The sequence below is a fragment of the Mobula birostris genome, chromosome 13 (assembly GCF_030028105.1).
Source record: "Mobula birostris isolate sMobBir1 chromosome 13, sMobBir1.hap1, whole genome shotgun sequence".
Classification (NCBI taxonomy): domain Eukaryota; kingdom Metazoa; phylum Chordata; class Chondrichthyes; order Myliobatiformes; family Myliobatidae; genus Mobula; species Mobula birostris.
This window is the reverse complement of record NC_092382.1, coordinates 57527030-57554750: the sequence shown is the minus strand read 5'-3', so window position 1 is coordinate 57554750 and position 27721 is coordinate 57527030. Positions and strand designations below refer to the sequence as shown.

The 27721-nt window shown below is 46.8% G+C and overlaps 1 protein-coding gene across 4 annotated transcripts in view; it reads left to right on the top strand.

Moving 5' to 3' along the window:
• The window catches only part of LOC140206865 (uncharacterized), a 46420-nt gene extending 38236 nt beyond the window's left edge, over window positions 1–8184 (top strand). For 3 of the 4 annotated variants that reach the window (XM_072275122.1, XM_072275119.1, XM_072275118.1), the window contains 2 exons: window positions 565–696; window positions 7649–8184. In XM_072275122.1, the coding sequence (XP_072131223.1) occupies window positions 565–696; window positions 7649–7864 (348 nt within the window). In that variant the 3' untranslated portion in view covers window positions 7865–8184. Of the gene's footprint in view, window positions 1–564; window positions 697–1240; window positions 1540–7648 lie in introns of those variants that run through there. The other variant, XM_072275120.1, reaches the window with a different exon arrangement.
• Window positions 8185–27721: the final 19537 nt, after the last annotated feature.

Below are 27721 nucleotides of genomic sequence, written 5' to 3'. Positions count from 1 at the left end.
TCAGTGGGAGAGAAGCGGACAGGAATCGAAAAGGGCTGCTCATTTTAAATTGAGATGTATGGAAATTATTGGAATTCTAAATCTTCCTTGTAATTTCTTTTAGGATCAGTGACGTGTTTATCTATCTACCTAGCTGAGTTGAGTGTAGGTTTTTCTTAAGATTCGCTGCCCCGAGGGCGTGAAGGCGGGTGTCTGGGTACATTTGAGGTGGAGATAGAGGGGAATGGGCACAGAAGCATAGATCAGTCACGGCCGTGTTGAATAAACATATTACCACAAGACTTCCTCCTCATCTCCCTTCTGAATTGATTTCCCTGTAGTTTGGGGGTGTGCCCCCGGTCCTGGGCTCTGCCTTAAGGGAAACATCCTGTCCACATCCTCCCTATCTCGGCTTTTCAGTATTCGGGAACTCCCCCTCTAAGCTCCAGCGGGAACAGGCACAAAAACACCAAATACCATGAGCTGTGGCCTTGTTAATCAGCCTCAGGTGCAGCACCTTGTTTGTTAAAGACCATCTGAAAATCCAAACAAACAACATTCACCGCTGTTCTTATTTCACCACAGAATTCCAACAGATTTATCTGGGAATATTTCTCCCGAGGAAAACCATGCCGACTTTGGCTGTACTTTATCATCCGCTCCAAGTACCCTGAAACCTCATCGTTAATGGACTCCAACATCTTCCCAACTACTGAGGTCAGACTAACTGTCCTGTAATTTCATTTCTTATGCCTCCCTCCCCTCTTAAAGAATGGAGTGGCATTTGCAACTTTCTAGTCCACCATAACCATTCCCAAATCTAGTGATTCTTCAAAGATCATGGCTCATTCTTTAAGAAATGAGGGGGAGCTCCTTCGCTCAGAGCGGGTGATATTGTGGAATGGGCTGCAAGAGCAAGTGGCCGGTTGGATTTCAACATTTAAGAGAAGTTTGGATGGGTTCATGGATGAGAGGGGTATGGGGGATATGGTCACGGTGGAAGTTGCTGGAATTCGGCAGATTGATGGGTTGGCACAGACTAGACTGGCCGTATGGCATTACTCTGTGCTGTACTGCTCTATGACCCGAATGTCTGCACAAACTCTTCAGCTAATTGTTTCTAAACCCTTGAATGTACACTATCTGTCCGGGAGACTTGCCTGCCTTCTGTCATAATGGGGGAACCGGGGCGGACCCAAATACAGGTCACAAACACGTTTTGTAGTAGGGTTAACAAAATTGACTCCATTACTCGTTACAGGAAGAGCAAAACGGAAGCGGGAATAAGCGCACTGGACATGTCACAACGGGGGCGTTCGGAACGGACGTAAATGGAAGACACAGACACTGAAGTACAAGGAACAGGACTCAATTAGATTAGGGACGTGACAGGATACAGGCAAGAAGCAGGGACAAGAATGCAGACTTGGGTTTAAGAAAGTGGGACCAGGACTAGAAACCATGGACTAGGAGACAAGGCTTCGATTCCGAGCACAAGATTGGACAAAGACCCAGAACCTGGGTCTTGCCTCGGGCTCAGACTCCAGAACCAGGCAAGGACATGACATGGCTTCAGAGCAAGACGAGGCTGGGGTCTACAGGCCTGAGCTGGGAGACAGGCTGGGGTCCTGGGCCTTGAGCTTGGCTGCAGGCTGGGGTCCTGGACCTTGAGCTTGGCTGCAGGCTGGGGTCCTGGGCCTTGAGCTTGGCTGCAGGCTGGGGTCCTGGGCCTTGAGCTTGGCTGCAGGCTGGGGTCCTGGGCCTTGAGCTTGGCTGCAGGCTGGGGCCCTGGGCCTTGAGCTTGGCTGCAGGCTGGGGCCCTGGGCCTTGAGCTTGGCTGCAGGCTGGCGTCCTGGGTCCTGAGCTTGGATGCAGGCTGGGGTCCTGGACCTTGAGCTTGGCTGCAGGCTGGGGTCCTGGGCCCTGAGCTTGGCTGCAGGCTGGGGTCCTGGGCCCTGAGCTTGGCTGTAGGTTGGGGTCCTGGGCCCTGAGCTTGGCTGCAGGCTGGGGTCCTGGGCCTTGAGCTTGGCTGCAGGCTGGGGCCCTGGGTCCTGAGCTTGGCTGCAGGCTGGGGTCCTGGGCCCTGAGCTTGGCTGCAGGCTGGGGTCCTGGGCCCTGAGGGCTGCAGGCTGGGGTCCTGGGCCCTGAGCTTGGCTGCAGGCTGGGGTCCTGGGCCCTGAGCTTGGCTGCAGGCTGGGGTCCTGGGCCCTGAGCTTGGCTGCAGGCTGGGGTCCTGGGCCCTGAGCTTGGCTGCAGGCTGGGGTCCTGGGCCCTGAGCTTGGCTGCAGGCTGGGGTCCTGGGCCCTGAGCTTTGATGCAGGCTGGGGTCTTAGGTCTTCGAGGCTTGTTTTCTTGGAGCTTGGCTTGGGATCTTCGAGGCTTGTGTTCTTGGAGCTTGGGTTGTGATCTTCGAGGCCTGGATTCTTGGACCTTCTCCTGGGCAGGACATGGAACTCCTGGGCAGGACACGGAACTTCACCCCACGGACGTAAGGACAGGAAGGGGCCGACCCAACCGCAGTGTAACGGCAAATGGCCTGCTTACCCAATGGAGACAAGGTACAGGAAGGGACAGAACCAACCACAGGGTAACGGCAAATCGCCTGCTTACCCAATGGAGACAAGGTACAGGAAGGGACAGAACCAACCACAGGGTAACGGCAATTACGGCCTGGCTTACTCAACAGAGGCAAGGACAGGAAAAGAGCTCAATCTGGGGTGGCTCTGAGTCTCGTGGCAGTCAGCAACCTTGGCTGGCTACAGAAACGGCCAATCCATACCACGATGACTGCTCTGACAAGTGGCAACAAGGATAAATGAAGCGTTGGTCCTCCAACCAGGCCTAGAGATCACGGATGGTTTCACTAGCCTTCCATCAGCAGGTTGCTCCAAAGGGGACTAACGAGACAAACCAGCAGCTCATACTCAACCCCAAGGCTACTTATATTCCAAGCTGAAAGATGGGAATCAGGTGCCCATGATTAACTCAACCAAACAAGGGACAGCTGGAAGACCCAGAGTCCTGAGTCCACGGACCGGACCGTGAACCGGAATGCGGACTTCACGGACCAGACCATGACAACACAAGGAGTCAGGCCCTGGACTAGGCTGGGACTCAGGATCTGGGCTAGGACTTGGTGGCTTCCTCACCACCGACTCAACCTACAAATTATCCTTTAAGGAATCCTGCACAAGTGCCGCCAAGTTTAGACTATTTGGAAAATAGTGTATTCGGTATTTCTTTCCCGAATGTGCATGGCTATACACTTCGGGACACGGTATTCCATCTGCTTCATTTACGCCCTTTCCTCTAAACGCCGAAGTCCTCTATAGCCTCTCTGATTCCTCAAAACTACCTGGCCCTTCAGCTCTCTTGATATGATCGGCAAACTTTGCAATACAGCTATTAATTCTGTCATCCAAGTCCTGTGGAACATTGCTAGTCACCGGCAGCCAACCAGAAAACATCCCCGTTATTACTATCCTTTGCATCTGCCAATCAGCCACTGTTTTATCCATGCAATAATCTTTCCCATGTCAAGTGACCGGTAACAATGAATATAGAATTGAGTCAGGTTTTATAAAAACAAACAAACATTTATTAATCTCTGCTCAAAAGTAGCGAAATGTATTTAAACGACTAACTTAATCGGAAGTTAACTGATCTACGGCAACTCTGAAACAGTTCTTAAAAGGGTAAATGCGAAAACAGTTCTTAAAGTGGTAAATTCGAACCCAGTTCTTAGAATGGTAAATTCAAAAGTCCGAGAGATTTATACAGTCAGTTAGGAGAGACTTTCCGAAAGTGAAGAATTCCTCGAGGACGTGACATTACTGCTGATCCCAGCCGGAACCTGCCTTGTCCGCAGGATTCACGGCGACGGAAATAAAATGGTTTAAAGGAACTGACCTTTTCCTCTGGAGAATAGTTACTGCACAATTCTTCCTGCTTTAGCAGAGGATATGTCAGATGCAGGTCACTATTTCTTGAACAAAGATTCAATAAATGTCGATCCTCTCCAATATAGCCGAACGACATCAGCTTTACTTAACTCTGTGAGTTCCTGTATTTTAGTAAGGTCTTCACTCTCCAATACTACTAACAATAGAAAATAGAACTCCACTTTAGAGGGAAACTAAACGAATATGCAGCATAACAGAATATCTGACGAATTAAATAACAAACTAAACTTAAAACTCAACTGGAAAAACTAACTACATCGCACCAGAGGTCTCTCTTTATATACCTGGTGAGAACATGTCATCAGGTGACCTCACATCGGTGGGAAAATTACATCATGTGACCTCCACAAGACGATTACATCATGCTCATCACATTATTAATTACATCATAGAACCATAGAAACTACAGCACAGAAACAGGCCTTTTGGCCCTTCTTGGCTGTGCCGAACCATTTTCTGCCTAGTCCCACTGACCTGCACACGGACCATATCCCTCCATACACCTCCCATCCATGTATCTGCCCAATTTATTCTTAAATGTTAAAAAAGAACCCGCATTTACCACCTCATCTGGCAGCTCATTCCATACTCCCACCACTCTCTGTGTGAAGAATCCCCCCCTAATGTTCCCTTTAAACTTTTCCCCCCTCACCCTAAACCCATGTCCTCTGTTTTTTTTTTCTCCCCTTGCCTCAGTGGAAAAAGCCTGCTTGCATTCACTCTATCTATACCCATCATAATTTTATATACCTTTATCAAATCTCCCCTCATTCTTCTACGCTCCAGGGAATAAAATCCTAACCTATTCAACCTTTCTCTGTAACTGAGTTTCTCAAGTCCTGACAACATGCTTGTAGACCTTCTCTGCACTCTTTCAACCTTATTTATATCCTTCCTGTAATTTGGTGACCAAAACTGAACACAATACTTCAGATTCGGCATCACCAATGCCTTATACAACCTCATCATAACATTCCAGCTCTTATACTCAATACTTTGATTAATAAAGACCAATGTACCAAAAGCTCTCTTTACGACCCTATCTACTTGTGACACCACTTTTAGGGAATTTTGTATCTGTATTCCCAGATCCCTCTGTTCTACTGCACTCCTCAGTGCCTTACCATTAACCCTGTATGTTCTACCTTGGTTTGTCCTTCCAACATGCAATACCTCACACTTGTCTGTATTAAACTCCATCTGCCATTTTTCAGCCCATTTTTCCATCTGGTCCAAGTCCCTCTGCAGGCTCCGAAAACCTTCCTCACTGTCTACTACACCTCCAATCTTTGTATCATTGTATCATCATGGTCATAAGACAGTCACAAGACACCCATGAGGTATGCAACACCTGTAATATCATGGGCTCATAACTTGTTAACCAGCCTCATGTGTGGCACCTTGTGAAACACCCTGTGAAACTGCAGGTTCACATGATCAACCGATTCTCCTTTGTCTATCTTGCTATTACCACTTCAATAAATTCAAACAATTTCAACACACTGTTCAGGCAAGATTTTCCCTTGAGGCAAACATGCTGAAGGCCGATTTTATTATGTGCCTCAAAGTGCCCTGAGAACACATCCCGAACAACTGACACTAATATCTACCCAACCAATGAGGTCAGACTAACTGTCCTAAAACTTCTGTTCTTCTATTTCTCTCCCTTCTTGAATAGCAGAGTGATATTTCCAAATTTGGAGTCTTCCGCAACCATATCAGACTTCATTGATTCTTGAAACATCATTACTAATAGCTCCACAATCTCTTCGGCTGCCTCTTGCAAAAATCTGGGATGTACACCATCTGGTCCAGGTATCTATTTACCTTCAGACCTTTTCTGTTTCCCAGGAACCTTCTCTCGAGTAATGGCAACTTCACACACTTCTGACCACGGACATCTGGACTTCCACCTTTCCGTTGGTTGCTTCCACAATGAAGACTGATATGAAGTACTAATTCAGTTCACCCGCCATCTCCTTGTCCCCAATTACTACTCACCCCACCCTCCCCAGGCATCGATTCCCCTGGTTCGATACCCACTCTTGCCTCTCTTTTACACTTTATGTATCTGAAGAAACATTTGGTATCATGTTTAATGTAATAAGCTAGCTTCATATTCCATCCTTCATTTCTTAATTACTTTTTTAGTTGCCTCTTGTTGGTATAGAAAAGTTTCCCAATCATCTAACTTCCCACCAGTTTTTGCTCTGTTATCTGCCCTCCCTTTGGCTTTTACGTTGGCTTTGCCTTCTCATCAGCCGTGGTTGTATGATGTTGTCTTTAGAATAGTTCTTCCTTTTCGGAACGTATATATCCTGTGTCTTCAGAATTGCTTCCCGTAATTACAGCCATTGATGCTTTGTCGTCATCCCTGCCAGTGTTTTTCTCCCTATCAAATTTGGCCAGTTCCTCTCTCATGCCTCTGTAATTGTCCTTATTCCACAGTTGTACTGATACATCTCACCTTAGCTTCTCCCTCACAAATTTCAGGATGAATTCTGTTATATTATGATCGCTTTCCCCTCAGGGTTCTTTTACCTTAGGTGATCTCATTCCGTTTATTGCACAACACCAAATCCAGAAATGCTGATCCCCAGCTGGGCACAACCAGGAGGTCGTTGCCCAGCTGTGTGCCTCAGTTATCTGTTCACACCCTTACTCTTCGTGATTTTTAGAAGTAACCTGGATGAGGAATTGAAGGGGTGGGTTAGTAAGTTTGCTGATGACACAGAGGTTGGGGGTGTTGTGGAGAGTGTGGAGGCCTGTCAGAGGTTACAGTGGGACATTGATAGGATGCAAAACTGGGCTGAGAGGTGGCAGATGGAGTTCAACCCAGACAAGTGTGAAATGGTTCATTTTGGTAGGTCAAATATGATGACAGAATGTAGTATCAATGGTAAGACTCTTGGCATTGTGGAGGATCAGAGGGATCTTGGGGTCCAAGTCAATAGGACGCTCAAAGCAGCTGCACAGGTGGACTCTGTGGTTAAGAAGGCATACGGTGTATTGGCCTTCATCAATCGTGGAATTGAATTTCAGAGCCGAGAGGTAATGTTGCAGCTATATTGGACCTTGGTCAAAACCCACTTGGAGTACTGTGCTCAGTTCTGGTCACCTCACTACAGGAAGGATGTGGAAACAAAAGAAAGGGTGCAGAGGAGATTTACAGGGATGTCGCCTGGATTGGGGAGCATGCCTTATGAAAACAGGTTGACTGAACTCAGCCTTTTCTCCTCAGAGCGAAGGAAGATGAGAGGTGACCTGATAGAGGTGTAAAAGATGATGAGAGCCATTGATTGTGTGGATAGTCATGGGCTTTTCCCCAGGCCTGAAATGGCTGCCACAAGAGGGCACAGGGAGTAGGTATAAAGCTTGGGAGTCGGTACAGAGGAGACGTTGGGGGTAAGATTTGTACGCAGAGAGTGGTGAGTGCATGAAATGGGCTGCCGGCAACAGTGGGGGAGGCGGACACTATAGGGTATTTTAAGAGACTTTTGGATTGGTACATGGAGCTTAGAAACAGTTATGGGTAACCCTAGTAATTTCTAAGGTAGGGGCATGTTTGGCACAACTTTGCAGGCTGAAGGGCCTGTATGGTGCTGTACGTTATTCTATGTAAACACTTCAGAAGCAGGGAAAATGACCCATAATGTGGAAATGAGCCATGAATAAGGAGGTTAACTACCAATGTCATTCTTCCTCAGCCCAGAGATTTGAGTGGTGAAGAACATCTCAGACAGAACTGCAGTCAACTTGACTTCTTCAGTCTGCAGAAAATTCAAGGGGAACCTCTTCACCCACAGAGTGGAGACTTTTGGAACCCATCATCACAGGGAGAGCGAGAGGGGAACAACAGGGGAGGACTGAAAAGGACTGTCATGGAACAGAATCACTGGCAGGGTCCAGCCGGCCTGAGTTGACTCTTTACTGTACACAGGGTGTGTTATAAATTCACTAAGTACCAGAGACAGAGTTTACAATAGAACTGATTTATTGTCTCAGATCCAGAATATTAAACTCCAGTCCCATTAAAGGTGAATGTGTAGCAGAAGTAACTCCTCCCATGCCCAGTGACCAGGGTTTCAGGTTTCAGGTTTATTATCACCGGCATTTTAAGTGAAATTTGTTGATTTAGCAGCAGCAGTTCAATGCAATACATATTTTGGCATAGATAATAATATAATACATAAATTAGAACATAGTAAATAAACAAGTAAATCAATTATGCATAATGAATACATTATTAAAATGTGTAAAAACACAAATGCTGCATATTAAAAAAGTGTCCAAAGCTTTCAAAGTCCATTCAGGAATCGGATGGCAGAAGGGAAGAAGCTGTTCCTGAATCACTGAGTGTGTGCCCTCAGGCTTCTGTATCTCCCACCTGATGGCAACAGTGAGAAAAGGGCATGCCCTGGGTGATGATGGTGCAGAACTGGGTGTGGTGACCAGCAGCAATAATTGCAGAGTTCAGCACCAACAGTCACTCTCGAAATTGCATTCAGCAACGGTGATGGACAAATATCCGGTATGCAGCTTATTGAAACTTCCTCCCCAGTGTGAACCCTGTAGTGTGTCACAAGTTTAGTTTACTGAGCAAATCCCTTCCAACATTCACAGCAGTGTATGGCCTTTCCCCAGTGAGAACTCAATGATGCACATTTGGTGGAGATGGCTGAGAGAATCTCTTCCCAATATCTGAGCAGGTGAACGTCCTCGACCCGGTGTGAACTCGCTGGTGTCTCTGTAGGCTGGATGACCGAGAGAATCTCTTCCCACAGACTGAGCAGGTGAACGGCCTCTCCCCAGTGTGAACTCGCTGGTGTCTCAGTAGGTGAAATGATGAAGTGAATCCCTTCCCACAGTCTAGTAGGTGAATGGCCTCTCCCCAGTGTGAACTGACTGGTGTCTCTGTAGGCTGGATGACTCAGTGAATCCCTTCCCACAGTCTGAGCAGGTGAACGGCTTCTCCCCAGTGTGAACTCGCTGATGACTCTGTACGTGGGATGACCGAGTGAATCCCTTCCCACAGTCTGAGCAGGTGAATGGCCTCTCTCCAGTGTGAACTCTCTGATGTACCTTCAGTTCATATGACCGAGTGAATCCCTTCCCACAGTCCGAGCAGGTGAACGGCCTCTCTCCAGTGTGAACTGACTGGTGTCTCTGTAGGCTGGATGACTCAGTGAATCCCTTCCCACATTCTGAGCAGGTGAACGGCTTCTCCCCAGTGTGAACTCGCTGGTGTCTCTGTAGGTGGGATGACTGAGTGAATCCCTCCCCACAGTCTGAGCATGTGAACGGCCTCTCCCCGGTGTGAACTCGCTGATGTACCTTCAGTTGAGATGACTGAGTGAATCCCTTCCCACAGTCTGAGCAGGTGAACAGCCTCTCTCCAGTGTGAACTCTCTGATGTACCTTCAGTTCATATGAGCAAGTGAATCCCTTCCCACAGTCTGAGCAGGTGAACGGCTTCTCCCCAGTGTGAACTCGCTGATGACTCTGTAGGTGGGATGACCGAGTGAATCTCTTCCCACAGTCTGAGCAGGTGAACGGCTTCTCCCCAGTGTGAACTCGCTGATGACTCTGTAGCTGGGATGATCGAGTGAATCCCTTCCCACAGTTTGAGCGGGTGAACGGCCTCTCTCCAGTGTGAACTCGCTGATGTACCTTCAGATTAGATGAGCAAAAGAATCCCTTCCCACATTCTAAGCAGGTGAACGGCCACTCCCCTGTGTGAACTGACTTGTGTACCAGTAGTTTGGATGACCGAGTGAATCCCTTCCCACAGTCTGAGCAGGTGAATGGCCTCTCTCCGGTGTGAACTCTCTGATGTACCTTCAGTTCAGATAACCAAGTGTATCCTTTCCCGCAGTCTGAGCAGGTGAATGGCCTCTCTCCAGTGTGAACTCTCTGATGCCCCTTCAGTTTAGATGAGTACGTGAATCCCTTCCCGCAGTCTGAGCAGGTGAACGGCCGCTCCTCGGTGTGAACTGACTGGTGAGCCATCAGGTCAGATGACCGAGTGAATCCTTCCCCACAAATTCAGCAGATGACCAGCCTCTGCCCAGTGTGAACTGACTGGTGTGTCCACAGGTGGGAAGACCGACTGAATCCCTTCTCACACACAGAACAGGTGAATGGCCTTGTCCCAGTGTGAACTTGCTGATATTCCGTCAGTTGAGATGAGGGACTGAATCCATTCCCAGTGTCTGAGCAGATGAATGGGATCTCTCCTGTGTGAAGTGACGGGTGTGCCAGTCGGTCAGATGAGCGAGTGAATCCCTCCCCACAGTCTGAGTAGGAAGGATGATCGAGTGAATCTCTTACTACAGTTCTTAAATATCTGGACAGAGACAGAAAAACTGGCGTGTTGTGTTCGAGATTCCTGTAGATAGATTCCTTGTCGTTTTTAACCTGTAAAAACATTTACAAAATCCATCAGTGGGTGAAGGACAACATTTCACACCAGATCACTTTAGTCACCAAGGTGTGATCTGACATCACACTGTCACAGTGAGGGTCAACGCAAGTTGGAGAAATCATCTTCTAACTTCTGTCCCTATCTAACTGTGATACTACATTCAGTGAAATATAGACCTGTATTCCCAGATCCCCTTTCTTCTGCAACACTCCTCAGTGCCCTACCAGTCACTGAGTACAGCCTATGTCCTATCAAAAAGCAACACCCCACACTTGCCTGCAGTAAATTCCATTTTTTGGTTTCACAACCCATTTTTGCAGCAGGTCGAGATTGCACTACAAGCCATGATAGTCTTCCTCGCTGTCCACTACACCACCAATCTTGGTGCCATCCACAAATTTGCTGATCCAGTGAACCACACTATCATCCAGATTACTGATATAAATGACAAACAACAACAGACCCAACACTGATCCCTGCGGCACACCACAAGTCACAGGGTTCCAGTCAGAGAGGCAACCATCTGCTACCACACTCTGGCATCTCTCAAAGCCAGTGTCTCATCCAATTTACTATCTCATCTTGAATGCTGAGTGACTGAACCTTCTTGACCAACCTTCCATATGAGACTCTGTCAAGTGCCTTGCTAAAGTCCATGTAGACAACATCCACTGCCTTGCCTTCATCCACTTTCCTGATAACTTCCTTGAGAGACTCTATAAGATTGGTTAGACATGACCTACCGTGTGCAACGCCATGCTGTCTATCCTTAATCAGTCCACATCTATCCAAATACTTATATATCTGGTTCCTGCACATACATTCCAATAACTTTCCCAGTACTGATGTCAAGCGCACCAACATACAATTTCTTAGTTTACTTTCAGAGCCTGCCTTGAACAGCGGAACAACATTGGCTGTCCTCCAATCCTCCAGTCCCTCACCTGTCACTAAGGATGATTTATATATCTGTGCTTGGGCCCCGACAATTTCTTCACTTGTCTTCCACAGGGTCCCAGGGAACAACTTGTCAGGCCCTGGGGATTTATCCATGGTAATTTGCCTTAAGACAGGAAACACCTCCACCTCTGTAATCTGTACAGGGTCCATGAAGTTGATGCTGCTTTGCCTCACTTCTATAGACTGTGTTCATCTCCGGTGCAAATACGGATGCAAACAAAATCTCCCCCATCTATGTTGTCTCCTCATATGGATTACCATTCTGATCTTCCAGAGGATTATTTTTTTCCCTTGCAACGTTTTTGCTCTTAACAGGTCTGCAGAATCCCTGAAGAGTCTCCTAAACCTTGTCTGCTGGGGCAACCTCATGCCTTCTTTTATTTCTTTCATAAGTGTTCACTTGAATTTCCTGTACTTCATAGGAAGGAAGGAAGGAACGTCGACTCAGACCATGACAGGCCTGCATCGGGCATTTTCATGCCTTACAAGACGCAGGTTGGAAGTCTGTGTGGGGCGCCACTCCTCGCACAGACACTAGAGCAATGTGTGGTTAAGTGCCTTGCTCAAAGACACAAACACGCTGCCACAGCTGAGGCTCGAACTTCATAAGTATCCCATTTGTTCCTATTTTCCTGTACCTGGTATGCAACTCCTTTTTATTGATCGGGGAGATGAAAGCCAAAGGGGTGATAGAGCTGCATGTCGAGAGGTGGGGGTAGGGGGGGGATGTTTAAACTAAAGTTGCAGGGTGAATGGGAGCCTGAATAACAGAACAGATAGTGGAGGGGTTGTGGGGACAGATGTTGTTCTGTCCTCAGACAAAGTCAGGAATGAAAAAGTTGAGCATGGTGCAGTGAATATGCTCAATCCTGTATATTTCAATACAGGGAGCAGCGTAGGAAAGGCAGATGTGTTCAGGGCATGGAACAAACCCTGGAATTATGACACTAGGATCTGGCAACTGTGGACTGGGACAGGCTGCTTTATGACAAAGGTGTGCTTGGTAAATGGGAGGCCTTCAAGGTGAAGTTTTGAAAGTACAAAGCGGGTATGTGCTTGTCAGAATAAAAGGTAAAGATAGAAACTGTAGGGAACCTTGGATTTCAAGAGATATTGAGACCCTGGTGAAGCACAAAATGGAGTTGCATAACAGGGAGAGGCAGGTAGGTTCTTATGGAGTATAAGAAAAGCAAGAGAACACATAAGAAATAAATCAGGATGTCTAAAAGAAGGCATGAGATTGCCCTCACAGAAAAAATATAGGATAATCCTAACAGATTCCAGAGATAGATTAAGAGCAAAAGTATTGCAAGGGACAATGTTAGTCCTCCGAAAGACCAGAATGGCAATCCGTGTTTGGAACCAAAGCAGACGGGGAAGATCATCTCTATTTACTCAGGAGATGGACACAGAGTCTATGGAAGTGTGGGAAAGTGGCATTAACATCGTGGACCCTGTACAGATTAAAGAAGAGGGGATGTTTGCTATCCTGAGGCAGATTAGGGTGGATAAATCTCCAGGGCATGACAAGGCGCTCCCTTGGACCCCACGGGAGGTAAGTACAGAAATTGTCGAGGCCCCTAGCAGAGATAATTAAATCATCCTTGGTGACAGGGGGAGGTACCAGAGGACTGGAGAACAGCCAATGTTGTTTCGCTGTTTAACATAGAACATAGAAATCTACAACATATTACAGAGCCTTCAGGCCACAAAGTTGGGCCGACCACGTAACCTACTCTAGAAACTGCCTAGAATTTCCATAACGCAAAGCCCTCTGTTTTCATGAGCTCCATGTACCTATCGAAGAGTCTCTTAAAAGATCCTATTGTATCCGTCTCTACCACCATTGCTGGCAGTGCATTCCACTTACCCACCATTCTCTGTGGGAAAAACTTACCCGTGACATCCCCTCGGTACACATTTCGAAGCACCTTAAAACTGTGCCCCCTCGTGTTAGCCATTTCAGCCCTGGGAAAAAAGTCTCTGGCTATCCACATGATCAATGCCCCTCATCATCTTATACACCTAAAAACAGCTCTGAACATAAACAAGGAAATTATACATTGCTTTGAGTGTTTTTTCAAAGTATACAGAATTACGAGGGTAAATGCAAGTAGGTTTTTTCCACTGAGGTTGGGTGGGACTATAACCAGAGGTCATGGGTAAGTGGTGAAGGTGAAAATTTAAGGGGAATATGTGGGAAAACTCTTCACTGAAATGGTTGTGACAGTGTGGAATGAGATGCCAGCACAAGTGGTTCATGCCAGCTGAATTTCACCATTTAAGTGAAGCTGGGATAGGTACCTTGATGGTAAGGGTATGGAGGGTGATGGTCCCGGTGCAGGTGGTTGCATTAGACAGCTTAAATGTTATCATCATTGTCTAGAGGGGACAAACGGCCTGTTTCTGCACAGAATTTCTCCATGTTTCTATGACAGAGAAGCTGGCCAAACTTGACTGGAAGGGGAAACTGGTAGGAATAACGACAGAGCAGCAATTGCTGGAGTTTCTGGGAGCAACTCGGGAGCTGAGTGATAGATACATCCCAAATAAGTAGAAGCATTGTAAAGGCAGGAGGACACAACCGTGGCTGAAATGAGAAGACAAAGCCAACATCAACATAAAAGCCAAAGAGAGGGCAAATAATACAACAAAAGCTATTGGAAAGTTTTTAAAACCAACAGAAGACAACTAAAAAAAAAAATCAGATATGCTCAGGACATTGATTTATGATTTGCCGTCATTAACGAGTCTTGGTAGCACCCAACAGTCCGAGGCATTTAGAGGAACAAGATCTCCGGGGCCTCAATATCTCTTGAAAACCAAGGATCCCTGCACCAGTTACCTTTCAACTTTTATTTTGTCATGCTCATATAAACTCTACACTTTCACTATTCCACTTCTGAAGGCCTCCCACTTACCAAGTACACCTTTGATAGAAAACAGCCTTTCCCAAAACACACTTGTCAGATCCTTTCTGATGCCATCAAAATTGACCTATCCCCAATTTAGAATCTCAATCCATGGTCCAGACCTCTCTTTTTCCATATTTACTTGGAATCTCATGGCATTATGACCACCAGATACAAAGTGTTCCCATACACTAATTTTTGTCACTAGCCCTGGATCATTTCCTAATAGCTTTTTACACACTTCTACATTGGGAATTCTACATGTTGATAAGGACACATTTGACAAACTCTACCCCAGGTAGTCTTTTTCCAGTATGAACGACCCAGTCAATATTTGTAAAGTTAAAATCACTTACTATATGAACATATGTTTCTTGGCATAGTCTGCAATCTCTCTACAAATTTGTTCCTCTAAATCCCTCAGACTGTTGGATGCAACCAAGTCCCAGTAATGGCTACAATATCATTATTCTATGTCCTAAGCTCATCTGGATTTCCTACGATGCTTCTTGCATTGTGATATACACAGCTCTGCACATTCATCATACCATGCTCAACCTTTTGATTGCTGACTTTGTCTGAACAACATCTGTCTGGGTGTCAAGAAAGCAACCTCTCCCTCAATGTCACACAAAAAAAAGGAACTGGTTGTGGACTACAGAAGGAATGGAGACATCAATGAATCCAGAGTTGAGAGAGGAAACAGCTTTAAGTTCCTCGGCATGAACATCACCGAGGATCTCATCTGGTCTGTGCACACCGGCTGTGTGGTATGTGGCTGTGTACCTCTTCCACCTCAGAAGCTTGAAGAAGTTTGGGATGGGGTCCCAAATCCTAAGAATTTTCTACAGGGACACAATTGAGAGCATCCTGACCGGCTGCATCACTGCCTGGTATGGGATCTGTACTTCCCTCAATCGCAGGGCTCTGCAGAGAGTGGTGCAGACAGCCCAGAGCATCTGTAGATGCGAACTTTCCACTATTTAGGACATTTACAAAGACAGGTGCGTATAAAGGCCCGAAGGATCATTGGGGATCCGACTTACCCCAACCACAAACTGTTCCAGCTGCTACCCTCCAGAAAATGGTACTGCAGCATAAAAGCCAGGCCCAACAGGCTCCTGGACAGCTACTTCCACCAGGCCATCAGACTGATTAATTCCTACTGATGCAATTGTATTTCTATGTTATAATGACTGTACTATTTATTATAAATTACTAAAAATTACACATTGCACATTTAGATGGAGAAGTAATGTAAAGATTTCTACTCTTCATGTATATTAAGGATATAAGTCATTTCAATTCACCCTTTCCACCCATCTGTTCTGCCATTCTGGCTCCAATCCCACCTGCAACTTTAATTTAACCACCAACCCCTGCCACACACTAGCACTAGCTAGCAAGCCTCACCACTAGGATATTAGACCTCTGCTAGTTTTAATTCCCTAACTAACAAAGCCCCTATCAGCCCTTTGAAATTCCTCTGCTAGGTAATCCCCCCTAACAGTTCCGAAAGTGGTCCACCTGTTGTTGTGTGGGATAGCAACAAGAGTACTCTGCGATGGCTATTTAACCTCATTCCCCTTACTGACTCTCATCCAGTTTCCTGTGTCCTGCACCTTGGGTGTAACTCACCTCTCCTCATGTCATATCCATCACGCCCTCTAACTCCCAAATGATCTGGAATTCATCCATTTCCAGCTCAAACTCCCTAACGTGCAGGGTTACAAACTGCAGCTGGATGCACACCTAGCAGGTGAGGGTGTCAAGGACACTTGAAGTCTCCCCACCTTCCCACCAATGTCCCATCTAATTTGTAATGAGCCGTGTGCCAAAAAATCTTGTGCTGTGCAATTTTTACCCAGTGACAACAATATGTGCACACTGAACTTTAAATAGAGGTACTCATTTTAACAGCTAGTAAATCACTGTCAATAAGAACTTTGATATCCTCTGGATTTGATCAAGTTCATCTGCATTCTCACACAACCTACGTAGCAGGCCTGTAGAGGGTTAGGAAGAATTTTCTCACTCCAGCTTTTGCACACCATCCATATCTGATTTGCTTGCTAAATGACACTTTTAAAAGTCAGATTTCCAAATATCAGTCCACTTCCTCCCATTTGCAAATTTTCCAGCAACTTTTACATCGCCACAATACACACAGTTTCTGTTTTGTACATAAATATTTCCCCTGAACCCTTCCCCCAGGTGTCTGACGGTGCTGAGCTTATTGATGGCAATGCCAATGAATATCAAGGGAAAGGCAGTACTCTGTCCGGCACATTTGTGATGTGAAAGCTACTTGTTGCCCAGGACAAAAGTGTTTGATATAATTATGTACCCAGAGAGAGTGGGTCAAAACGTGTTCTCACGAGTAGAAAAGTCCAGAACAAGAGCAGGTAGAAGAAGCAACACACACAAAAAGCTGGAGGAACTCAGCAGGCCAGGCAGCATCTAAGGAAGAGTACTAATGCAGAATTCCTCCAGCAATTCGTGTGTGTTGCTTGGATTTCCAGCATCTGCAGATTTTCTCTCGTTTGTGATAGCAGGTAGAACAAAGGTGATTTAAAAGATTTGTTCCCTTTCTCCGAGTTCCCAATCCTTGCATTTAGACAGCTGGAGCTCAGCTCTGTCTGAGAGATCCATCGGTTCCCATTCCCTCATCAGCCGGAAGCTCCCCGGGGTCCGTGTACGGGTCGTGGGGCTGAGAGAGAGAGGGAAGAGATCAGGACTGTCCCGGGATTGCGGGTCACGGTGTCCGGAACTCACAGTAATTGTCCCGAATTCGATGTTGAAAACCCCACCAGCAAACTGTCTCTTACCTGGGGTCGATGTTCCGAGGCCTTTACTGTACTGCGCGCATGCGCGACATTCGAGCACAAACATCAACCTTGACACCTGCGCATTTCATCGGTGCTTCGGCGACGGCGATAATTGTGACGCAGAGCTTTCTGGGTAATCACGGTGCCATTAAAAGTTTCAGCAAAATAAACACAATCAGATAAATACCACAATAATAATTATAAAACACACAATACGGATGATTAATACATTGATCGTATATCCATGAAATGACGCTAGGCAGAGGAGTGTCTGGACATGCGGTGACTGAGAGGAAATGTTAAATTGGTGGTGATGGGGGTAGTGAAGGGTGAGTTAGAGGGTGGAGACGTTGCTCAGTCTTATTGCTTGGGGAACCTAAATATTTTTTCAGTTTGCTGGTCCTGGTGCAGATGCTATGTAGCCTCTTCCCTGATGGGAGTGGAACAAACAGTTAATGAACAGGGAGCCTTCATGGTATTACTGGCCATTTTATGGCACCAGTCTGTATATATGTCCTTGATGGGGGTCTGCTGGTGCCGGTGATGTGTTGGGCAGTTTGACTATCCGACGTACAGCCTTCCTGTTCACCACAATGTCGTTCCCGTACCTTGTAGTGATGCAACATGTTACGATGCTCTCTGCTGTACTTCTGCTGTAAGACCTGAGTATACGTGTACGATACATAGTCCATCCGTTTTCATCCTCCTGGGAAAGTCGGAATGCTGGTGAGATTTCCTGATTGTGTGGAATGTGTTCTGGGACCATGAAAGGTTGTGAGAGATGTGCATGGCTCAGGAGTTTGAAACTGCTTCCAGTTTCCACAGCTATGCTGCTGATGTAAAGATGTATGTGAGTGGTACAAGTTCTCCTGAAGTCGATAACCAATTCCTTCGTCTCATTGACATTGAGGAAGAGGGCTCAATTTGCCTGGAACCAGCACCTTAGCCCTTCAGTCTGTATGTCATCTCATTGATATTAGTGATGGACCTCACCATGGTCATGTTTTCGGCGAACTTGACAATGTGATTACCCGGGTGTTTGACTGTGCAGTCCTGTGTGAGCAGAGTGTACAGCAATGGTTTCAGCGCACAACCTGTGTTGAGGATGATGGGGAGTGAGGAGCGGTTGTACATAATGTCTTTTTGAAGCCCGTTTGTTCGGAAGTCGCACACCCTGTTGTGAGGCGGTGTATTTAGATGGAGGAGTTGGAATTTGTCATAGAGTGATTCTGTCAGTAAACAGATTGGTGAGTGGCCAATGCGGCATGATTAGAGTTTTTGATCTGTGCCATTATCAGCCGTCTCACGCTCTTTGTGATGATTGGCGGCTCTTCCACCGGGCGGTAGTTGTTTGTTTCTGAAGGTGTAGAGTTCTTTGGTACAGGGATGATGCTGGCTGATTTGAGACCTGGATGAGTGAAGTGCTGACGGTGGCCGTGAAGTCATCAGTGAGCTGGTGTGCACACTGCCGGAGTACTTGGCCAGGGATGTTTTATGGTCAGGCAGCCTCACGGAGGTTGGATCTTTGCAGAGTCCTCTCATCCGCTGTTATTACAAAGTGTGGGAGACGGTAGATTTCGTGACTTGCTTGTGTTGCGTGACTCAAAGCATTGTGTAGAGCGCCAGGGAGGGGGACGTCACTGGTACAGTCAAAGCTATTTTTCCTCACGTGGTCTGTAATGCCGTTGATGCCTAGCCAAATATGCAAAGGATTGTTCCCCAGGTTTGGGGACTCCGAAGCCAAAGGGCACAGACACAAAGGAGCAGAGAGATCAGAGACACCTGCGAGGTAATCTCAATACACAGAGCGAGTGGGTACCTGGAATGAGCTGTTCAGTGTTTTGCATCGTTGGTTATCTACCTCGGGTTTAGTATTCTCACCGTGTTTGGATACTCCCAACACTCTGTGAGCAACTGGAAATTAAACAGATACTCAAGTTGTTGGAGACCTGAAATCAAATCAGAAAATGTTTGAAGCAATTCCGACACAGAATGTTGGAGCTGAAGCATTAACTTTGTTTCTCTCTCCGCAGATATTCTGTGTTTGCCTCTTTCTGGAACATTACGTTGGAATAGAAACATAGAAACATAGAAAATAGGTGCAGGAGTAGGCCATTCGGTCCTTCGAGCCTGCACCGCCATTTATTATGATCATGGCTGATCATCCAACTCAGAACCCCGCCCCAGCCTTCCCTCCATACCCCCTGACCCCCGTAGCCACAAGGGCTACGATTTAAATGATTTAAGTCTCCTGGGAAATGGACTTGCGTAGGACACACAATTTAAATTCGTTCTCTTACAGCACAGAAAGAGGACTTTTAGCCCATCCAGCCTGTGCCATTCTCTGTCTGGACCCACTCACGTGCACCCAAACTCTAGCCCTCAGTACCTTCTTCATCCACGTACACATACAAACTTCTCCTAAATGCTGCAGTTGAAGCTGCACCTGCATTCGCGTCGCCCTCTGAGTGAAATTCCTCCTCAGGTTACCCTTAAATATTTCACTGTTTGCCTAAATCCATGATCTCACCCAACCTGAGGGGCAAAACCCTACCTGCATTCACCCTATTGATACTATCAAGGTTTTGTGAGCCTCCAGCAAGGGTTTGCATCCTGGGTCCACGGATTCCACGGTTAATAGTAGGGGTATATGGCATAAAATAGTTTGGGAACTTCTGCTAGCATTACCCCTCATTCTCCTGTGCTTCAGGGAATCAGTTTATAACTCTTTCAATCTATCCTTGTAACTCCGTTCCTTAAATACCAGCAACATCTGTGTCTGCCAGGGCTCCTGCAGTCTCTTCATTAGCCTGCCAAGAACTGTCTGGTTTAAGCTGGTCCATCTCTGACACGCCCGTGCCCTTTCCTGATCTCTCTCTGTCTCCATCTCTAGAGAGGGGATGTCAACCAACTTCTTTCATAAACCTACTGATTTCTATGATAATCTCGACCGTACCTCGTCCCAACCTATCTCCTGTAAAATGTTCTTCCCCTTTCCCAGTTTGTTTGCTTCTGCTACTTCTGTTCCCAGGATGTGGCTGTCCCCCCTCCGCTGTTCCCAGGATGTAGCTGTCCCCCCTCCGCTGTTCCCAGGATGTGGCTGTCCCCCGGATGTCGCTGTCCCCCCCCTCCGCTGTTCCCAGGATGTAGCTGTCCTCCCTCCGCTGTTCCCAGGATGTAGCTGTCCCCCCTCCGCTGTTCCCAGGATGTAGCTGTCCCCCCTCCGCTGTTCCCAGGATGTGGCTGTCCCCCGGATGTGGCTGCCCCCCTCCGCTGTTCCCAGGATGTAGCTGTCCTCCCTCCGCTGTTCCCAGGATGTGGCTGTCCCCCCTCCGCTGTTCCCAGGATGTAGCTGTCCTCCCTCTGCTGTCCTCAGGATGTAGCTGTCCTCCCTCCGCTGTCCCCAGGATGTAGCTGTCCTCCCTCCGCTCTTCCCAAGATGTGGCTGTCCCCCCCCTCCACTATTGATGCTGTCCTCACTCACATTTACCATACGTCTGTGTTCACTCCATCTTCCACCACCATAATATTGATAGAGTTCATCTTGTCCATACCAACCACCCCTTCAAACTCTGCAACTTCCACCATCACCAAAGAGATCTTACGACTAAACATGGATTTACCTTCTTCGCTCCCACCTCGCCCTCTTCTTTCAACAGGGATTATTCCTTTCACAATTCCCTTGTTCATTCACCCCCCCCCTCACTAATCTCCCTTCAGCCACTTATCTCTGCAAGCGGCCTAGGTGCAACACCTACCCGTACACCTCCTCCCTCACCTCCATTCAGACACAAAACAGTCCTTCCAGGTGAGGAAACACTTCACCTGCTAGTCCGCTGGGGTCATCTATTATGTCCTGTGCTCCCGATGCAGTCCCAATGACATTGGCGAGAACCAGCATAAATTAGTAGACCGTTATATCGAGCATCTCTGTATCGTCTGCCACAAGGGGGACTTTGCAGTAGCCAAATATTTTAATTCTGATTTCCATTGCGACGACTCGATCGATGGCCTCCTCTTGTGCCAAGATGAGACCGCCCTCAGGGTGAATGAGCTACACCTTATATTCCATCTGGGTAAGCTCCAACTTGATTGTATGAGTATTGAATTCTTCTTCCAGTTAACAAATAACATCCCCCCGCCCCCCGCAATTCTCTAATCCCCACTCTGAAATTTAATTTCTCCTCACCAGCCTATTACTTCACTTGGGTCCTTTCCGTCCCTTTCTCCTATTGACTAGTCTCTGATTCTTTCTTCTCCTGCCTTTGAACTGTCCTATACTTAACTTCACCTATAACCTCCAAGTTCGCCTCTTTCTCCTCCCCGACCTTTTTATTCTGATATCTTGCCCCTCCTGCTCAGCAATGAAGAAGGCTCTTTGCACAGAATGTCGACTGCTTACTCTTTTCTGCCTGATGTGCTGAGTTCCATTAGTGTTTTGTGTGTATTGCTTTGGATTTCCAGCATTTGCAGGCTTTCTCGTGTTAAAGTATGGTAATTACCATAACAATTATTTGTGTTTTGTTGAGATTATACCGGGAATATTGTGTAAAATCCCGCTCCCCACACTAACACGGGTTATACAGACCAAAGAACAAACTGCCAGAGGAACTCAGTGGGTCGGGCAGCATCTGTGGAGGGAAATGGACCGTCAACATTTCGGGCCGAGACCCTCCCTCTGGACTGAGAGTGGACGGGAAATAGTCAGAGAAAAGAGGTGAGGGGTGGGGATGGGGCAAGAGCTGGGGAGTGAGAGGTGGATCCAGGTGAGGGGGAGGTGGGAAGGTGGAAATAGTGACAGGGGTGGGAGATGAGTGGCTGGGGCAACACGGGGGGCTGCAGAAGGTGGAAGTTAATGCCATAGAGAATGAACAATTAGGTTAGAGAGTATTTGTTTTGGAGATTCAGCAGGCGGATTCCTGGAGGACGATGAAGATCATTGATCGTCTTCACATAAAACAGAGATCGGCAGAAGTGTGGAGACCAAAGGTAATGAAGATCAGCAGGGAGCATGTGTCTGAGATGGGAGAGCAGCCGTCATGTTGATGGTTTGAAGGGCTGAATGGCATCCTGCTGTTTCTCACTTGATATTTCAGTGTTGCTGTCCCGTGAGCCCGGAGGAATGTGAATAGAAATCAGTGTTTATAAACACAGAGGTGATTTGAATGAAAACAACATATTTCCTATTTTGGTCTGAATTGCGTGTCAGACCGGGATGGGAATTGAGCAGACTTGGGGATGGGGTGGACGGAGCAATGTGGACGGGGAAGTTACGCAGGGAATATTAAAAATGTAATTGGTGTAAATATGAAATAATTGAAAAATGCGGAAGACGGGTCGGCCAGCGTGTGAGAGGTGAGATGCAGGATCACCGGTTCAGGTGGGAGACCCTCCACAAGTCACGTGATCCCGTTTCTCACTCTCATTTCAACACAGATCTGCAGCATCTGCGGGTTTTTGCTTACGAACCCTGCCCCCGCTCTGATGACGAGGCTGTCACTTTGTAAATACTCACATTCCACGGATGGGCGGTAGTTTTCTTTCCGTTCTGTGTTGAAGCGGATCGTCGGCGGGGTGCCTGGGGGGGACGGATGACTTCTCTGCCAGGCAAATGGATCAAGTTCCCATCGGTGAGTATTGAGGCCGGTGCCTAGGGGTGAATGAGACGGACAATTTCCCATCGGTAGTGTATGTAAACTTCTGACCCACTGGGAAAGTGATGAAAGAAATAAAAGCTGAAATAAATAATTCTGTCTACTATTATTCTGACATTTCATATTGTTAAAATAAAGTAGTGATCCTAATTGACCTGAGACAGTGAATGTTTTCTAGGATTTGTGAAAAACTGAGTTGAAATGTATTTGGCTAAGGTGTGTGTAAACTTCTGACTTCAACTGTAGATGCAGCCGTCTGAAATAAGACATTTTGAAAACCGATCCGCACTGGCTGTAAGGTTTTTGCTTTGACATACTTAACCCTCTCTGCAGACACTGCTTTTCACCTTGCCATAATATATGGAAAATCTCAACCGTGTAAACAGGAAACTGTAGGAACACAAACATCATCACCGCCGAAAGAGTTTTAAAACTGAGTGGATAAGTCATTGATCACTGAGACAAAGCACAGAAATGGGTTGCTTAGAAATAAAGATACAAAATAAATATCAGCAGCAAAGCCATTCTCATCTCAATTCCCCGAGAATAGTCTGACATTGTTGACGTTATCAACTCGGTCCGCTCACTGCCCCACACGATCCCTCTCGGGGATATTTCCTAACCATGGCAATACACAAACTGCTGCAAGAATTCAGTTGGTCAGTGAGCATCCATGCATGGAAGCGAACAGTCGATGTTTGAGTCCGATAGTTTTCATGGTGACTGGAAATGAAGCGAGGCGGGAGGACAGATGATTGATTGATTTGTCAGGTGAGGGTTTTTCTGTGAAATTCAGAGCTCAGCGTCTGTGCGCATGTGCCCAGCACATTTCTTGGCACAGGGAGCGGCTTTTCAACTGAAATCATGTTTAATCCGTTCCTCAAAACACTCACATTCAGATGTGAACAAAGTCGCTTTAATATTGTAATTAATGGATTCTGCAGTGTTTCAAATTTTGAAAAAAAAAACCGAGGGTCTAATTTAGATTATGAAGACACGTAGTCCCCTTTTATTGTCATTTAATAATGCATGCATTAAGAAATAATACATTATTTCCTCCGGTGTGATATCACAAAACACAGGACAAACCACGACTGAAAAAACTGAGAAAACCACATAATTATGCATGTAGTTACAACAGTGCACAATGCCATAACTTAGTGAAGACAGTCTGTGAGTACAGTAAAGTTCAAAGTTTATTAAATGTCCCACATCTCACGCAGTCGGGAGAGGGAAGAAAAACTCTCCCTGCCATCCCGACCACAATCCGACTTTGAGTTATCCGAAAACTTCGAGCTCTGGTCAGCTCTCCGACACAGAGTACTGAGCGCCATCTCTGTCCGAGCGATTCGACCTCTTTTTCGGTCGCCAAAAGCAGGCAAGGCCGGGGATTTTGAGGCCTACCCTCCGACCACACAGTAACGACAGCAGCGGACGGGCGTTTCAGAAATTTCTCCAGATGTTCCTCTACGATTTCATGTCCATTCTCCATCAAATCAGAATTGTCCACGGCCCCTATTTAACAGATACGATATCATTTTTCACCGGAGAACTGCGCACGCGCGGCGCGCTGCTATCTTCTCCTCCTTCCAGCTAATTTATATCAAATTCCGATCATCTGCAGCTGCTTTAAAATATTTTTCACAGTTCCTTTCAGATAAATCAGACCATTGTATCTGAACAACAACATTCCTTAATGTAAAAAAAATCATTATCTAGCGCAAGGAACTGGCAGGTTTCCCAGTTGCAATTGCCATTTACCTATTAAATGCTCCTGATGAAAGGGTGAGAGGGCGTGTGAGGGTAAGCGGGAAATTAGGTGTAAGGTTTATGGTGAGGGAAAGTGAGGGTGAATATGGGGGATGGGGAAAATAAGTGTGAGAGTGACTGTGAGGATGAGTAACTGCGAGCGTGAGTTTGAGGGTGAGGTTTAGAGTTAGTGCAGAGTGAGGGAGAGGGCCAGGAGGAGTGTAAGGGAAAGGTGAGGGGGAGAATGTGGAAGAGTGAGGGTGAGGATGCGCGTGAGAGACATGGGTGGGTGAGGGGGAAGGTGAGTGTGTAAGAAGTTGATCGTGCAATTGACAGCAAAGTTTGCGGTGAGAGAAAGTGTGAGGTGAAAGAGGGAAGTGAGAGTGACTGTGGGGAGTGACGGGTGGCTGAGGGGTAATTCGTGTCTGAGGGTAAGGAACGAGTTACGCGAGTCTGAGGGTAGGGAACAAGTTGGGGTGAGGGGCAGGTTGAGAATGTGGCGTCGTGATAGAGAAGGGAAAATTTAATTGGAGAGTCATTGTATGAGGGAGAAGGATGCAGAGGGCATGTGGTAGAGGAGGAAGAGTGGAAGGTTGGGAGAGAGGGAGAGGTAGAGAGCGGGTTGCAGGAGGAGTGGGGTTGGAAGACGGGAAGTGGTTGAGATGGAGTGTGAAGCAGAGACAGCGAGGCGGTGAGTGGAGAGACAGAGGGCGATGGAGAACAGATAGCGTGAGGGATAGCGGAGCGTGTGAGACATAGACAAGCCCAAAAGTAACTGAGAGAGAATAGAAGATGAAGGTTGAGTGGGCAGTAGGAGCGAGCGCGAGAGGTGAGAGGGCGTGAGTAGGAGAGAATGGAGACAGAGGGTGTGGGGAGAGGGAAGGAGAGGGAAATAGGGCGAGACAGGGGAGGGGCAGAGTTGGGGAGAGGGGGAGAGATTGGAAGTTGGGGTAAATGGGGACCGGGAGATAGGGAGGGATTGGCGAAAGCGATCGGGAAGGAGTAGTGGAAGAAGATAGAGGGAAATGGAGAGAGAGAGAGAAGGGGTGAGTGAGAGAGAAGAGAGGTGAAAGGGAAGGAGCAAAGCAAGGAAGGAATACGAATGTAGGTGCTGCGAGGGATTTAGGTTGAGAGACGGGGAGAAGAAATATAGAAAGTAGAGGAGAGCTGTGAGAGAGAGGGATGAGAAAGGAGGGGTGTGCTCGAGGGGGCGAGTTTGAATGGGTGTGTGCGAGGGGCAGCTATGAAAGAGAGGTGAATGTTTTGGGAATCGGGGAGAGAGGGATGAGAGAGATGGATAATGAGGATGATGGGTAACACGAATTTTAGAAGAACGTGAGGGGCGCTGACAGATTTGGACGACGAGGCCCTAGAGGTGAGGAAGGGGCATGAGGCAGGAGAGAAGGAGTGGGAGAAGGACGCAGGGGTGAGAACATGGGAGGTGTAAGTGAGAAAGGGGTGGAGGAGGAGTGGAAATGGCGTTGGAGGGGGTTAAGTGAGAAGAGGGAGGTGTGGAGGAGAGACGGGTGGCAGAGAGAGGCAACAAAGAGGGAGGGATGGATGAACGTGATGTGGAGGGTGAGGTGATAGAATAGGGCGGGCATAGGGAGGTTTAGTCAGAATTTGATAGATCAACACTACTTATTCAGTTCATAAGGATGTTAATCCTTGCTGTTCACGTCGCCGAACAAATGCACGCTGAGATTGTTTCCCTGTCTCCGTATCGCACACTGGGAGCTTTATCACGCTCAGTTCCCGTACTCCATATCCTACATCGATAGTCTACCTCGCACGATTACCGGTCTCCATATGACACGGCACACAAGTTCTCGTCTCCGTATCCTACACCGAGTGTTTTCCTCTGCACGGTTGCCGCTCTCCATGCAAAAATGTTAGTCTGCCAAGTTCCGTTGACCTGGTCTCCCCACCGTTTTTATCAAAGCCAGATGAGCCCAGGGCAAGGGCCAATGCATGGAATTGTGATATTGTAGCCATCAGTTTGACTTCGATGCAGGAGGGCCAGAACTGGCAGCCCAGTATTCCAGGGTCCTCCTGTTTTAGACGAGATTATAGGGGAACGAATGACGTCACTGTGAGAGAAAATGTCAAAGCAGTGTACAGTCAGAACAGATGACAGTACTCGTGTAGTGAGGGTTTAAGGGTGAAATTGAGGGGAAAAAAAACAGTGGTATGACCACGCTAATACGCGATATTTCAGAGCCCAGACATCTAAGAGGTTAGAGGAGTAAATTTATGCAGATATCGCAGAATGTTCCAAGAAATATGAGGATTTTATGGAAGATGATTTTAACTTTCTATATATTGACAAAGACTCCCATACTTTAAAAGGACTAGATGGGTTGCAGTTTTTCAAATGTGTTCAGGAAAGTTTTCTTAAACAGTACAGATAAGTCACATGGAGAGAATGTGCTATACTTGATCTCCTATTGGGGAATAAGACAGGGATGGTGAAATCAGTATCTGAAAGGTAACGCTTTGCATCGAGTGATCCTAATACATTGAATTTCAAAGTAAATATGGAAAACGATAGCGCTGGCCCGCAAGTTGAGATTCTGAACGAGAGAAAGGGCGATTGTGATGGTATCACAAAATATCTGGGAAGTGCAGATTTGGACAGAATGTTTTCTGCCAAAGGTGTGCTTGGTAAATGCGAGGCCTTCAAAAGTGAAATACTGACAGTACAAATCATGCGTGTCCCTGTCAGAATAAAAGATAACTGTAACACGTTTAGAGAAGTTTGGTTCTCAAAAGATATTGAGGTACGGGTTAGGGAAAAATGAGGTGCATCGCAGGTTTGGGAAAGGAGGGACAAATGAGACAGTTATGGAGTGTTAGGAATGCAAGGGAACACTAACGAAAGAAAACAAGAGAGCTAAAAAAAAAAAAGGCATCAGGCTGTCCTAGCAGACAATATGAAGGAGAAACCCTTGGGGATTCTACAGATATGATAAGGACAAAATGATTGCAAGGGACAAAGTGGTCCTCCTGAAGATCAGAATAATATTCTATGCCGACCAACTGGACTTTCTTGACTAACCTGCCATATCAAATGCCTGGCAATGTCCTTGTGAACAACATCCACTGCCTGGCCTTAATCAACTTTCCTGACATCCTTTTGTAAAAACCCTATAAGATTGATTGGACATGGCCTACTACTCACTAGGTTATGCTGAGTATCCTTATTCAGTCCCTGGCTGTCGAGATACGTACGAGGGGTGATTGATAAGTTTGT